Raw genomic sequence first — 16,616 nt, 5'->3', positions numbered from 1 at the left:
TTAGTAGGTATACAAATATTTCGGTATATAAAATAGATTGTTTATACATTCATGTGCCATCTTTTCCTAAAAGCTTACTAAATAATGATTATAAAATTAAACAATTAATCGTAGACTTGATTATATAGTTTATGAAATTTTAATTATTTTTCCTTAATTTTAAAAAAATTAATTAATATGTTTAAGTATTAATATATTTCTTGAAATAATCAAGCAAATCTATTAAAAATTTCTTAGAATTAAAGCTAACAATTTATATAAATGACTAGTAAATTTAAGAAATACAAAATATTAATTTGTTAGAATATTAAACATACCTCCATTTAATTATTAATAGTAATTAATAATTTTATTATTAATAGTTATTAATAAAAACTTTATTTTTATATAATAAAATTAAATTTGCTTATAAAAATAATGAAATAAATGTAGTAGATTAAAACCACATAGTTTTTTATTGCGTGAGATATGAAGAGAGCAACTAATTTCTATATATTAACTAGAACATATAATTCAGAAAATTATTTCATTTTATTAAGTACTAGACAATGGAAAAGTTAGGACTCATTCCAAATCGTAATCTTTTACGATCATAATATTGAAACTTAGTACTTCGAATAAAGAAGCATTAAAATTAAATACGGCTTAGTCAAAAGTTAATTGGAATTTTGATTCGTACTATAGCCGTACTACGTTTATGCTACGAATTGCCCAAACTAAGCAGAAGTTATATACCATTTCGAATGAGGGCTTAAATATACCTTATAGTATATAGTAAAGCATATTGTTGATAATAATAACGTCGGATGTTAGAAACATCAGACGAGAACATTAGATGTTATCACAGTATCCTCTACCTGACTTATAAATAACTCGATTTCGATAATATATTAACTTAAAGTTCGACGTACATTTTTAAATAATTTTATGAACACTTTTAATAATAGTTTAAACTAACAGATCAGTTCCGATTTCTGCAGTGCACCTTTCTGACAATAGATTTTAGTAGAAGAACTTTTTTGTCGATGTAATTTCTTCTTAAGATATGGAGTTTTACGGCAAGTGAACTGCGTGTTTTTTCGATAGTTAAGTGTTTGGTGTGCTTTTTGTTTGTACAATGCCTAAACTCAAATAGATATTAATGAATTATATCAATAAATATGCAATATATTATGGAGATATCATGGAAATTTTAAAATTAAAAATCTTTCGATGGACAGTTACTCTCGTTGCCAACTTGATTTCTTAATTAAAACTGGAATTTGTGGAATTTTAAGTAATAAAATTGATTTCTACAATATCATGCTTAAGTAAGAAAGTTTTTCAGTCTTATACGAAACACAAGACATACTATACTACAACATTCTTTACTACAACACACTATAAAGTCACCATGGCTCAAATCAACTACCAAAAGATATATAGCCCCTGACGTTAGTTATGTAGCTCTTTCGTTATGAACATTTTAAAAACAATATATATAATGTTACATAGTAAACCATAAAGTCATTATGACTCAATAAAACCAAAAGATAATAGTCACTATTTAGACTTTATAGAATTCCAAAAACGAGCTATATTATAACTTATTATACTATAATGTCATCATGTCTGAAATGAACTACCAACAGGTATTGGCTACATATATTTCCATGATATAAAAACAGATATATATTGGTTATATATCATTGTGATATTTAAAAAGCAAGCCACACTAAAACATATAGCACTACGAAGTCATCATAACTCAAAAGAACTACCAAAAGATATGTAGCCCTTATTCTTATGTTATAAATATTTTGTAAACAAACTGTAATGTAATTTATTATAGCATAAGGTCATAATGTCTCAATATTACTACTAGAAGATATATATGTATATGTATTTTTTTTTTTTTGATGGATATATATCTTTTTTCATTTTATGAAAATTGAAAAAACCAGCTATTCTCTAATATATGGTATAAGATCATCGTGACTCAAGACAACTATCGAAATATATTCAGCCACTTTTCAGATTTTATGAAAATTTAAAAAATACAAATTTTGTTAAATCTTGCGACAGATAATGATTATAATGTCAATACATTTATTCAAAAATATTTCAGAGACACAATCAAAATATTATATGTTATTGGCACATTTTATATATTATATTTAAAAAAAACGAATAAATTAATGACTTTTGAAATATAATTTTGACTTGCGACAGATGATGATTACAATGTCAATACATATATTCAAAAATATTTAATGAGTTAAATGATTAATGAGTTTTGATATATAATTTTATCACTATGCTCTAATATTTCTAATATTAACGGGGGGTAACATTATTCATAGTATTAATGTATTAACTATATTCTTTAGCAATCAAAGTAAATCCCAATTTATCTATTAATAGAATTTACTACAGCTAACTTCATAATTTGTTTCCACTGTGTCTGACAATATACGAAGCTACTGTCAAAAAAAAAAAAACTATTCAATGTACGAATTGTAGTAGAATTGCGCACAAGGTCATTTTCGATAACGCAAGAGTGCATGCACGCATGAGCACAGATTATCAAATCCCTATATTTCAAATGCAAAAAATATTTAAAAATCAAACAAGAAAAAAATAAATCGAAACAAAATTCTATTATGGAAATGTTACAACATTAAATTAAAATAATTATTTCATTTACTAAAGCTAAAAATCATAAGAGTTTTATGTGATGTCTGGACAACGATGACAAGCACATTTTACTTGAATAAATAATTTAAATTCCAACACAATAAGTTTAAACAACAACTACTGTAAACACCGCTTTAAGTAAATGCGTTAACGGATTTTGTATTTTTTAATTGTTTTTCCTATATGTGTGCTTACATATTTTTCTGTTAAGTAAAGTGTACAGTACTTACCACTTTTTGGGGCCGGCGGTAGATCGACTAGAGTGTTTACAGCAGCTCGACTGGTCTGATTTGCCAAATACAGCATAGTTTGCAGCATTAAGCCGCCTGTCGAATTTGCAACATACATTGTCTATGAAATCAAATATTACACTCAATGGTATTACACAGCACTATTACACGTAATTATTACACAAAACAAAAGTGAATGTTCTAGAAAAAAGTTAACTAGAATTATTAACTAGTTATTGTTTTTAATTTTTTTAATAGTTTCGTATAAAAGTGTTATTAACTTCTCTTAGAAAGAAATTAATCACTAATTAAAATTTTTTGTTTTCAGCTTAGATTTTATATTCACAATTTAACAAAAGTTAATTTTATTTATTTTTCTATTTTTTGTAAACAAACTTATTTTGTGAACATCATATAACGTTTCACCCAAGCTTTTCTTTTACTTCAGTTCAAATTTCGGCTTATTTATAAAATTGTGAAATGTTTTCTTTTAATTTAAAAATAATTATTTTCCTATTATAAACATTTAATATTTATTAAATTATTTGTAAATTATTCAGTTAAATAAAATTTTTAAGCTATTGCTATTTAAACTAATGATTTTTTAACTGTTCATTTGGTGAAGTTTCTTTCCAATTTTTTTTTTTTTTGTTTTTTGTTAGCGTCTCATGTGTACTGCAGTTTAACGCAATTTAATTAACTTGCCCCGATCTGCTTACACCGCAAGACTAAAATCCTATTGCTGCAGACACTGTGTTTTATTCTGCAAATTGACGAAGTAGCAAGTGTTCGTGTTACTTCGGCTCTATCATATTTCACTTATTACGAGTTTATTGTCGGACAGATCAAAATAATAAAGTTTTACAAAATAATGAGAAAGAAGACCAACGTCAACAACAACAACGGCAACAACACCAACAGCATTAATAAAGACAACATTTTTTCTAAACGAAGAAGCAACAACAAAAACTAATCAGAACTGGCCGGCACTGATAACCACTTAAAGAGCGCAAAGTGTCTAATTATGTGTATGGCTTTTTTTTCTCTGCAAATAATGCTTCAAATGCAATTGTTACACTTAGAAAAATTTCTTGTGACTTATTATTAATGTTATGCTTTAATAAAAGGGTCAGTAAGTTAAGGTGCGTTGATTCTGAGCTTCGCATTTATCAGGACCCGAGTTCGATTCCTAGTACTTGCTGTCTCAAAAATCATTATTTACGAATAATTAAATACAAGAATTATTTCAAAACTGCCATATGGTCAGTCAAAAATTTGATTAATCAAAACATTTCTATAAATATATTATGTAATTTCTTATTATTTAAAAAATTATTAAATATTTATGAATAGTATTGCTTTTAAATTACTTAATAAGAAAAATAAGATTATAAAAATTTTATGTAATTTGCTTGTCTAATTAAAAGATTGATAAATATTTATGAACAACATTAATTCTAAATTACTTAAACTATTAAACTAACTATAAAAAGGCAATAAATAAATGAATATAAATATTTCATTTTACAAAATTTTCATCACTTAATATAAAATAATAAAATTTCAAATAGTTAAAAATAGTTTAACGGTTAATTGAACAATACATACTTAAGTAACAATTTGACACTAAAATGATATACGTTCAAATTCTAGGAATTTAATTAAAGAATTTTAAAAAAGAATTTCAAGTACTACTTTGTCGAAAACTTAAGTGTCACTTAACCTAAGTGTGTGTTTAAAACTGAGCCGAATTATACTAAATATTTTACATTTTCATTTAAATTATAAAATTTTCAACTTTACAGTAATTGTTACTGCACCTTATTCTGTTACAAATATTTTGACAGATTGCTATAGTTTTCGCCTAGGGTTGACAATAGAGTGGTTAAACAAATTGGTAGTGTTTTATTTTTACGCTGGAAGTTGGCTACTAAGTAAAAATTGAGTTGGTGAAGTTATCAAGTAGTATTGAAATTTATTTTAAGAGAAATAAATTTATAATGTTATTTAATAGAATAAATATTTAATAAAATTGTTCTTGACATGTTTTTCACACCATGAATTAATATAATTATTAAAAATTATAAGTTTAAGGGTTTTACTATTACTAAGCCGTAGTGACCAAATCGGACGTTACTTTTAATTCGGCTGCAAATGAAATGCAATTTATAGTCCAGTTGATTAGAAATATTGATTAGAAATTACTTCAAACTGTGAATACGGGACAGTTTGACATTCACTGCATAATCATTCAAACGGTTTTGTAAAGATTAGTATCGAAAACCTTTCCAAAATAACGATGTCAGACACTGTTTCGTAGTGAGTATTAAATGTATATATAATTGACAAAATATACATTTTGTATACCCATTGCAGTAAGGAAGATCAGCAAGGACTAATTTTTATAAAAACTGACCAGCAAAAAAGGATTATTAAAATGAAATGGTCGGAATCAATGAAGTTCAGCAGTATCTCTAATTGAAAGGTGTTTGCTTTCAAATAAATGACTGTACAAGACAAAAGATCGATTATATCTCTTATATCTTGCCACTGTAGTAGTTTGCACATTAATATATACACGGGCAAAAAGGTAGATAAATCAACAGACTGTTAAAAGATGAGGTTTACAGATAGAAAGTTTCATTGATTGATATCAATGAAACTTTCATACCAATCAATGAAACTTTCATATTCATACCATTTTGTCGTAATGTTTTTAAATATTTTTAACTAAAGAGATATTATTGAATAAAAAGGTAGATGAAGGGATATGTAATCTGACAAATAAAACTAATTTTCTTAAGATAAATAAATTGTTGAAAAGTATGGAAAAAGAAACAAATTATATATTTATAGAACGAATTAGGGTCTCTGGACCAATAAATTTTCTTGAATAATCTTGTATTCATTTAAGCATATCCCAGCTATCGATAGGTGAGAATGGTTTAGTATAATTTACGTCCGACTAAAGTTCATTGTAACTGTTTCATGGTGAGTCTTCCAAATATTTCATAAGTAATTATGAAATATTTATAATTATAACAATTATTTTATAGTTATTATATAATTCGTAATTGTAAAACATTAAATTTCGAATTTCAATAATGATGTTTAAGCGGACTTTAATTTGAACAATAGGGAACTTTAGTCTCTTATGAAAATGTTTAGTTACCTTTAAAGCACAAATTGTTGATCAATCGCATGGAATGAACGTAGGAATAGTCACTTCAAAGGTTCCATTGAATACTTTTAATGGAGAACAAAGACTTGACTTGAGAGACTTGAGAACTTAACCACAAATACCAATTCTAAGTCGTTGTGGTGGTCCCTCCAACATGCTACAAACCAACAGTTATCAATCAGAAATGGAAAAATAGGTAGATGAAAATTATTATAAATATTTCGTAAAACTTGTAAAATTATATATGATAGCTATTACTAGCATATGAAAGATTTTTTAGTAACCTGGGAAGGTTTCCCTTAAGAGAGTGCCTACAAAAAAAAAATTGAACGCTTAGTATTTAGAGAAGTTCTTACCAGGTTTATCTCTATTCTTATTCAATCTTATTATATAGTATCCTATTTTTTTTATCGTATAATTTTATTTTTAAACGCATATTCGCATATCATTGCGATAAAAGCTCTATTTGAATACAAAAAACAATAAGTGCAAAGAATTACTTAATTATAACTTATTATTTATTATTATTATAATTATTACTCATTACTTATTGCTCTTAACTTATTAAGACCTACTTAATGTATTGATAATATAATTGATTTATTAATTGCGAAGTATCATAATAATAGTAATGACTGCAATTTCAAATTTATTAACATAGTAAGTTATGTTAATAACAGTTTAACACCGCAAAAAGTTTTTTTAGCACTGTAAAAAGTTTTTTAGCACTGTAAAAAGTTTTTAAACACTGCAAAAAGTTTTCTAACGCTGTGAAAAGTTTTTTACAGTGTTTTCCTCCGACTACTGTGCGATAGAACAATTAAATATATTAAAAATGCTGAATGAAGTTAATACCATGTGCGCACCCAGAAATAATGGGGCACGAAGATCCAAACGTTAAAATTAAGGTACTAATACATAACAGTTGTAATACATAATGTTCATATTTCCATTAATTATGATGTATGTCGAAAGAACATTAGCAATGAATAAATAGTAACAAAATATATATTTAATTTTTTCACTAAATATAATAATATAAATACAATTATTGAGACACCTGCGTACGCTCATGGTTACTGACTCAATAAATAAGGTCGACTCCTTTTTCCATAATCTATAGACTTTGATCTTGACTGCTGCATCAAAGATCAGTGGAAATAAGTAATAAAAATAAAAACAGAAAAAAATTATAAAAACTTATAAATAGAAAAGGTTAGTGAAGATGATTAAAAGAACTTTTATGGCAGTAAAAGCCTATAAATATTTTTAATCATCGGTAGTTCATATCGTCGAGATGAATTGCTTTGACTTAAGAAAGAAATTTCAAAAGTGCAGTCTTGATAGACTCAAGAAAAAAGAAAATATTTAATTAAAATCGGTTAAAGAAAATAAAACAACACAATCTCTTTCAATTTTGTTAAGAGAACGTTTTGATGATACGAAATTTTTGATAAGAAAACATTTTTTGAGTTAATCGCAGACAGATTTCGTTGTGCATTTCATAGCGTCATCCAAAAATTCTTGGGAACTGTGTCAAGCATGCGAAGGCAACGTTACTCAAACTAAAATACAATTAAAACGAATAAAATTAAGTTGATAAAAAGATCAGAATAAATTAAATTATAATGGCACATTAAAAATTAATAATGTTTTGGTTCTAATCACTCTTATCGCCGTTAATTATTAAAAACCCGTATGTACGTGCGCCTTGAATGGCTTTTCGAGATTTTTTTGAGCTGATATGCAAAAATATCAGAATACAAAGTCCACATCGCTACACTTTGTTGACCTTTTCATTTAATATAAAATATAATTTTAACAGGATTACTATCCATTGACGTCAATCTGTTTACGCTTGGGGTGTGTTATTCCTGAAAATATATATATACTATATCAGTTTCTTGCTATGTTGTTGGTTCTCTAATTATCGCTTCGAGGTGTTTGTTTACAAATAATTTTACACAAATTCAATGTAAAAACACTTGTAATTTATTACTTAGTCAATTTAGTTTCTAAGCTGTTTTTTTCCATTTCAATATAGAAGAGATAACAAATGATTTGTAGCAAGAAATCATGTAGTGGGTCCAATTAAAGCCCCCGAATGTTGTAATAAATTCAGCCACTGACATTTTAACCTGTCTGGGCTATTTTGAGTGTGTTGCCTCAATATCGTTTTCTGGACTTTGGAGCAGACTATAGTTCAAAATTTTGTTTACAAATAATGTATTATAATATATAGTATATTCGAAATTTGTATACATATATGTATATTATATAAAGAATAACAACTCGTGGGTATGTTATCAATATTCAAATGTAAACATACTCACTTATTCCGAATTATGACGGAAGACACATCTGTTGCATTGGAAAACAAGCGTCATTTTCACGTAAATATTTTGCTCAATAAAATGCTTAGCTCAGTAATACTAGTAGAAAAATATTTTTTTATAATTATATACGTACTATTTTCTATTGTTTTTATTAAAAATATCTTATAAAACCAAATATGTAAACAACAAATAGAGTGTGATGTACTATTATACATATTATTAACCTTTATTATATATAAGTATAGGGGCTGGTACTACAAATTCTTAGAACTTCAATAAACTGACAAGTAAATAAAGCTTTGACTTAGCCGCAACTGCGATACCCTTTACACAGAAATTTGAATCTATATTAAGGTCTCATTTATATGATATAATATGTAATAACATATACTTACTATGATATATATTACTACTAATAAGAGTTCTTGACTCAATAACTGAATAAGTTAGTAAATTTCTTTTTAAATTAACTCTATTATTTTTTTAGTTCTTAAAATTGGGATAGGTTTTACTCTAGATGGCACTGCCACAATATAGAATAAAAATGAAACTAAAATATAAGTTTCAGTTTTCGACTACATTCAAATCTAAACCATTCGTTATCATTTTAGGTATCCATAACAGATATTTCAATTTTAAATTAGAACGGAATATATTGAAAAACTAAAAAATATTTCGATATATATAATGTTCCTAAATCGCCGGATTAAATGCGATCTAAATGTAAATCTTAGTCTATTATCACAGTTAATACCATTTCTAATACACATGTTGAATTCTATAAATTATAAATTCTCAAATATAAACTTCATTCTGAGTCGGCCATTTATACAGCAGCTATATCTATACCTAGAATAATATGAATACAACTTTGTATTTACTTTTATGTGCGAGGGCGATTTGATAAGTCAGTGACTTTTTGAATAAAACAAATTTTTTACGGCAAATAAACATTTTATTTTTCTACATCAACACCTTTTAGCTCGATACATTCTTATTCCCTTCAAATAATAGGTTTTCTCATAGCTCTCAAACTACGCGTTTGTTTCGGTAATGACTTCTTCATTCGACTCAAATCTCTTACCGCCCAGCCATTTCTTAAGGTTTGGAAACAAAAAATAGTCGCAGGGGGCTAAATCTAGAGAATATACTGAATGGGGTAGCAGTTCGTATCCCTATTCGTGAATTTTGACCAGTAATGCTTAATCAGCACACGAAATTCACCTTTTTCCATTTTCGTAAAAATTCACGAGGATGTCTCCTTTGAACGGCTATCAAACATTAACTGAACGACGTAGCTTGCTCAAAATTAAAAAGTTGCCCACTGGTAGATTACAGCTGATGATAGCACTGTTGCATATGAAATAACTGCGTGGGAAATTCAAAAAGTCACTGACTTATCAAACAGCCCTCGTAAATATAACAAAATATTATATAAATATATATAACAAAAAAAAAACAAAACTATTTCTAAGAAAGAATGCATCTAAATTTAACAATTATATAGCAGCAATATTAAAATCTAATCCGTAGTGATTATTATTTTGTATATACATATATATATAATTCCACTCTATATTATGTGTTATTTGAATAATTTTATTGAAAGCGAACAAAACTCATATAAGCAAAGCTATTGCTCTGCTTATGTGACCGCTATAGAATATAGTGATCCGATTTTCTTTAATCCGATAAATGATCAAGATCCACTTCCGAAAAGTATGTGTGCAAACTTTTAATTGAATTCTTTAGAAACTAAGAAACTGGACTTAATTCCACGACCAGCTGATAACATACCTTAACATCCTTTTTACACTTTTTCGGTTAAGGGTATAAAAATAAAGTTGTTAATGAAAAATATATAAATTACATATTTTTATTCACACAGCCGAGACCCAAGTATTTTTGTAAAGAGGGCTGATACTGGCAACTGAGAAATACTTTAAGTAGTTCTAAGCATATTTTAGTTTTAGAATTAAGTTTTGTTAGCTACTTTCATAAAAGAATCTTAATCCAAACAATACTCACACTCGATACCTTTTCCTATTACTGTCTTACTACTGCTGGGATTGTATTAGTTTTTGTTGTGATTTGGCAAATCTTTAATTTATTGTATTAATTTAAAGTAAATGTTAAAAAAAATAAAAACAAAAAAATGCAACAAAAAAATTATTTCTCTTGCCAGTATTACATATTAGTGTAATTACTAATCATTTTTAACTCAATTTATCTCAATTAATAAATTTAATTTTTCTACAGCTGGTTTATGATTTCGTTCTAATATAACACGGCGAGAGAATTTATTAATGAACTTTCACATCAAATTTACGAAACTCCAAGTTCAAATATACAAGTCAAGTACACCTCTGAGTCAATTGGATAATCAACACTGACTCTAAGCTTTAAATTTGGCAGGGTACAATATCAACTCTTAGTACTTGTAGTCTCAAAAAATTATTTACGAAATAAATTTAAGAAACAATTTCAAGGCTACTGACGATAGGTATTTGGCAATACTTAAAACAGCTGTATGATCGATTAATTAAAAAGTAAGAAAAAAATTTGTTGTTGCAATTCACTACTGTTCATTAAAAAACTCTCTATTGACAGCATTAATACATATCAAGAATTTAGTTTCTTTCGTCAGAACGGATCTAAAAAATCAATCAAAATTTTCTTTTAAAAAATTTTTTTATTTTATTTTATTTTAATTTGTTAGCGTATACAATGTTTAATTTAACATTCTTGTGAATTATATATTATACAATATGTTTAAAATTAATTTTTTCTAATGTTATTAAGATAACCCGACAATAAACTTATAAAATATATTGGAGAATTAGCTTGGGATTGGAGGCTTTTAAAAAATGTATAGCCATATTTTAAAGGAATTTTTTTAAAAAAAAAGGTTAATGTGTAAACCTCATTCTCAAATTTGGCAAACGTCGATTTTTTACAACCCACAATATATAAGACCATCCATCCGTGATGTAAGGTTTACTTACCTTATTTTTTAATTTATAATGTATACTTAAAATAAAATATTGAAATTTATGTAATTATTGATAAGATTTTAAGTCTTATTGTTAGTCTTAATGTAAGAGAAGTCACAATAATTAAATGTAAAAGTATTTACAAACAAAAATCTATAAGTTGGAGCAATGACTCCAAGACAAAGATGGCCAACTACAATAGAGAAACATAGTTCACGACGAAGAAAATATGGAACGTCTAAAAATGTTTTATATTTAACGATGGATCAAAAAGGCTATATGATGATAATAAAAATGATTAGGTAGACCCAGTATATAATACCGCTATATTATGCTAAAATAATGTCGAACACCAGCTGTTGCACATTTTTTTGACTAACTAGATCTTAAATCACACAAATTTCTTATTATTTTATTTAAATATATTTAAACAGGATTTGAAATTATCAACGCGTTGCTGATCTTGATCGACAGTAAACAGAAATGATACCTACTTTGCTTACAGCTTTTTTCTTTTGCAGTACGTGAAAAGCATCGCAAGCCACAGTGTGAGACTCGAACCCACTAAAACCAACTCTTAGGAATGAAAGGAGAAGATTTCCACAGCAAAATGTGGAAACTTCATTCCAGTAATAATGGGAAAGAGGAATGAGAAAAGCTTACAGATTTTTTTCTCATGATCAAATGTTTATATAAAATAATGCCCACACATTTTGTTGATAACTTTATGACGTCAGTTATTTCCATTAGTTTCAATTTATAGTTATTTAAGACATTATTGTAGATTCTGTTTGATGATTTCAAACTTTTCTTCTAGAAAGTTTAATATTATGTATAATTATATATAGTTATAATGACAATTGATAAAGTAGTTTGGTATGCTTGCAGATTGTGATTATATACTATAATGAATGGATGAATGAACTGAATTGAACATATTTCTCCTCAACGACTTGAGAACACAGCGCGTTTCTAAAAACTTGGAAGTAGCCGTACATTTTTAAATATATACTTTGGTATATTATTTGGTATAGCAGTCCTTAAAGATAGTCATATGTGTGATAGTCATATATTCTTGATGACTTTTCGCTCTCTTTTTAGCAGTACTTATGTCTAATATTCGTAACTCTTTGTTGATTCCATACAGTCATCTTATATGCGGCCATCCTATTATCCTTTTTCCTGGTAACTATCTGGAAAAAAATTTTACTCTATGGTCTATCAAACTGTATGCTTATATAATATTCTTCTTCTACCAGGGCTTTGCTTATCATAGAACATCGTTTTCTTTATAAATGCATATTTCTCATTGTGATGATCTATTTCATTAGATTTTGCCCTCTCTGTATTGCTTCGTTCTTCACTTTTCCAAGAGAAGATGGCAACTGATCTATCCATCCAATTGGCGATCAGTACATGTAAACCCAGAAATATATACCATATTTATTTTCAAAAATATAGGAATTTAATTGGTTTTTTAAGTTTTTTTAACAAATCTTTTATTTAAGATATACTTTGTCTAAATAACTCGTGTGAAAAATGTAAAATTTACAAAGTACAATTTTTGTAAAATTTTCTTACTAAGTTATTATAGTTAATTAATGGTGGCATGTAAGTAAATACAGTTCTAAATATATACGTTATATAATATTTTATATATACTAAATGGTAAATAAGGCATATAAGTGGATAAATAAATATGAAATATTATTTATGAAATAAAATATTATATATTTAATATTTTTCAAAGTTACATTTCTCCGTATTATTGTCGATATGGCAAAAATTTGCTTTTAAATTAATTAAAAAAATTATTTCTTATAAGAAATTAATTAAAAATAAATTATGTTTCTGTCAAAACTATTTTGATAATTATTTACTCATTTGGCTTATGGTCTATGACACATCAAAAACGACTTATTAGCTACAGTTTTTAAATTAAACTAAAACTAATTTTAATTTACTTCAGAGTAATATTTGGCATAAATTAGTTGGATTACAGTTAAACTTAAATTAAAAAACTTTTTTTGGTACAAAAATTTTGTATAAAAAAACTATGTTTGTATACAATTTAATACCAAACCAAATAAGATTTAAGGCACTCGATAAAATCATTTAGTTATTACGGTTCCGTACGTTGTATTATCATTTCAATTTTGTCACCAGCAGCAGCAATTAAAGGCACTGTCAGACAACAATCGAAGTCCTGTGTTTTCATTTCATTCACCTTTTTTAAAAAAGATATACTTTGAATTAGTAAAAGTACTAAAAAATATAGACAAAGTACTCACTTGCATAATTCTATCAAAAGGCTTTAGCATACCACACAGATCCGCTGGTCCACCAGTGCGTATACGATTTATAAAAACGCCTCGTTCATACAAGCCATCGGATACTGAGAAACCATAGTCATCGTATACTTTGTCTTTGTACAAAGTAACATGAAATATTCGATGTTTGTTATCCTTGCCACTTGTGGATGTAGTGTCCGTGGTCGATGAAGGACTACGCGGTCTACGTTGCACTTTGGCATAAATTGCTTGCGGCTGTGGCATATTTGCTGTATCTAAATTGGTACCAAAATTATTTTGCGAATCCAAGCTACGCAGAATTTTTAAAGTTACAAAATCACCAAGATTCTGTAAAATACTAGTGGCATGTGAGAGTGGCATGCCCTGCACTATGTCATCGTTTATAGCCAACAATTGGTCACCAGTTTTTATTTGTCCATTTTTATACGCTATGCCACCTTAGTTGCAGAAGACAAAATATTAATATATTATTTATATTTATTTTTTAATATAGTTAGTTTCTTTACCTTCTATAACTCCACTTATTGTAATGGGTTTACTAATATCTTCGCTACCAGCCAGTGTAATACCCAATAATCCACCTTTTGGTTCGAGACGTACTGTGAAGATAACTTGATGTGGATTTCCTGTATTGCTGCTTTTACTACTAGAACTCGCAGCTGAGCCATAAACTTTGCTTTCCATTGGTGGTGGCAGTGCAGAGCAATCAACGCTGAAAGAGAATATAAGAAGATTAGTAAAGGTTTAAAGCAATCCAAACATCTTATTAGAATTATTAGAATTATTTTTCTTAGTCGAATTAAATCTAAACTCGATAGCTTATGCGAACTTGCTTCTCCATTTCCATGAAAAAAGTACAGTTGTCGGCATGGCGTTCATTGTATTGAATACCGACTAAGGTATAAGACTTAAAACCATAAGATATTATACAATTTTTCAATAGCCATAATTTATCTCACCATAGACATAGAAGTTTTTAAAGTTTTGGCAATCTTATACATGGCATGTGTAAGTAATATAAACATATATAAAGCTTACCTTGCATAGCGATCCAAATCATAGCCTCCATAATCAGTGAAATTATTGTCCTCATCTGGCAGTTCAGTAGTTAAGCTCTGTGTGTTTTGTGCTGCAAATGAGCGTCCCATAGCAGCACTTGGACTCCACGTATTTGTATTTAGATGCGTGTGATGTCTTATTTGTACGGGTTCATCCATACTCGATCCACGATAAAACTCAGGCTGGGGTGTTGTAGATTTTATAGAAATGCAATCGTTATATTTGGTTCCACCAGTCACATAGGCGCTACTATATAAATCATGTTCATTAGAACTGGCTGGACAATTGCTGTAGATATGATTTGGCATCTTTTGTTGTGCATCAAACAAAAAATCTGGCAACATCACACGTTTAACAGTCAATGTGGTGAAATCATTGCAAGACCCATCCTTAAGCAGTGCATCAATATTAAAATGTTGCACTGGATGATTATTTACCGCTAATAGAATATCGCCAGCACGTAATGTGCCTATACGATGCGCTGGACTACCTGGTTTAACATCTGCAATTGCAATACCGCCATGACTAGCACCATTTACAGTAATACCTAAACCGGCCTTGCCAGCACGCAATAATTTCACATTAAAAACACCGCTAGATGGCACCACAGAATCTGCCATATCAAACTCAATTTCCAACTCTAACCAATTTGCGGCGCAATGTTGTTGACGCGGTACAATATCACACAACAACTGCCGCATTGTCTGTACATCCAAATTGTACATTTTATTAATGGCTATAATACGATCGCCTTTCTGTATGCAACCACTACGATCGGCCACCGAATCGGGCATAATCTGTGCTATTGTTATGGCACGACCGCATGGTGTTTGTGGTCCTAAAATAATACCGGAACCTTGACTGCAATCCAATAATACCGGAAATGTTTCAGCTCGACAAATGCCCATATTGCTAGTGTGATGCAAAGCGTTTGTGCCGACAACGGATGTGCTACTATTGCCACCAGCGCTGCCACTGCTACCACCGCTTGCACTGCTCCCTGGCCCACTACTGCCACCGCTACTATTGCCACCGCTTTCGAGTGGTAGCGAACTTTTGCGCACAAAACGCTGTCGTTGTCGTGATTTGCGCGATTCCAGCGTACTGAAGCCGTATTTTGGACTGCCGAGAGTTGTGTGACCTAAAAGTACAAAAAAAAAAAATATGGAAAATGTTTAGATGAAAATCACTTTGATATGGTGTGCTCAATATTTTAGTGTGACTATTTTTAGGTATTCCCCCAAGATTCGTTGTTCAACTGCTCGGATGCAGCAGATTTTTTAATGGAAATTAAGTGTTCACTCACGCGTACCCAAAAAATATTTATGTGTTTCTAAAGGTTTTACAGTTTTTTTTTTTTATATTTATATAAATTATATTTATTATAATTTTTTCAGTATTGTTTCTTGATATTTTTTTTTGTGTTTGATTTGTTTTTAAAAATTCAGAGTTAAAAAGTGTGCCCATACCCCAGAAAATTCCACAGAAAAGCTGCAAACAGATTTTGGAAAATATTACTCAATGGCAGCTAATAAATACCTCAATACAAATCTATAAAATTCTTTATTCTTTTTGGAAGAAAAGGGGAAAATTAAATTTTTTTAATTTTTTTTTGTCTAATTTTTTGAAATACTCGAAAGATCATCAAGTTCCTGTCGGAAGTGTTAATTTGTGCACAAGTCGAATGTTGATCTTTAGCTTCCAAATTTAGAGAGAAAATTTGTTTAAATGTCAACGCCGAATAAGAAGTTTTTTGATTCTATTATTGATATTTTTTTTTTATAAGAAAAAATATGTTTAATTTTTTAAGTCCACAAAAATTTTAATTA

General features: G+C 28.4%; 2 protein-coding genes across 2 annotated transcripts in view; both read right to left on the bottom strand.

Annotated features, from left to right (window-relative positions):
* The window catches only part of LOC119670783 (pancreatic lipase-related protein 2), a 38,608-nt gene extending 35,584 nt beyond the window's left edge, over positions 1–3,024 (bottom strand). The window contains exon 1 of the mRNA XM_038081186.1: positions 2,907–3,024. Coding sequence (XP_037937114.1) covers positions 2,907–3,024 — 118 coding nt within the window. The remainder of the gene's footprint in view (positions 1–2,906) is intronic.
* Positions 3,025–13,311: 10,287 nt separating this feature from the next.
* LOC119670772 (glutamate receptor-interacting protein 1) overlaps positions 13,312–16,616 on the bottom strand; it is a 391,907-nt gene continuing 388,602 nt past the window's right edge. The window contains exons 7-10 of the mRNA XM_038081175.1: positions 14,767–15,928; positions 14,235–14,440; positions 13,708–14,165; positions 13,312–13,643 (exon numbers count right to left, since the gene is read on the bottom strand). Of these exons, the coding sequence (XP_037937103.1) occupies positions 13,539–13,643; positions 13,708–14,165; positions 14,235–14,440; positions 14,767–15,928 (1,931 nt within the window). The 3' untranslated portion in view covers positions 13,312–13,538. The remainder of the gene's footprint in view (positions 13,644–13,707; positions 14,166–14,234; positions 14,441–14,766; positions 15,929–16,616) is intronic.

This window comes from Teleopsis dalmanni, chromosome 1 (assembly GCF_002237135.1).
Source record: "Teleopsis dalmanni isolate 2A chromosome 1, ASM223713v2, whole genome shotgun sequence".
Lineage (NCBI taxonomy): Eukaryota > Metazoa > Arthropoda > Insecta > Diptera > Diopsidae > Teleopsis > Teleopsis dalmanni.
This window is presented reverse-complemented; position numbering and strand designations above follow the sequence as displayed.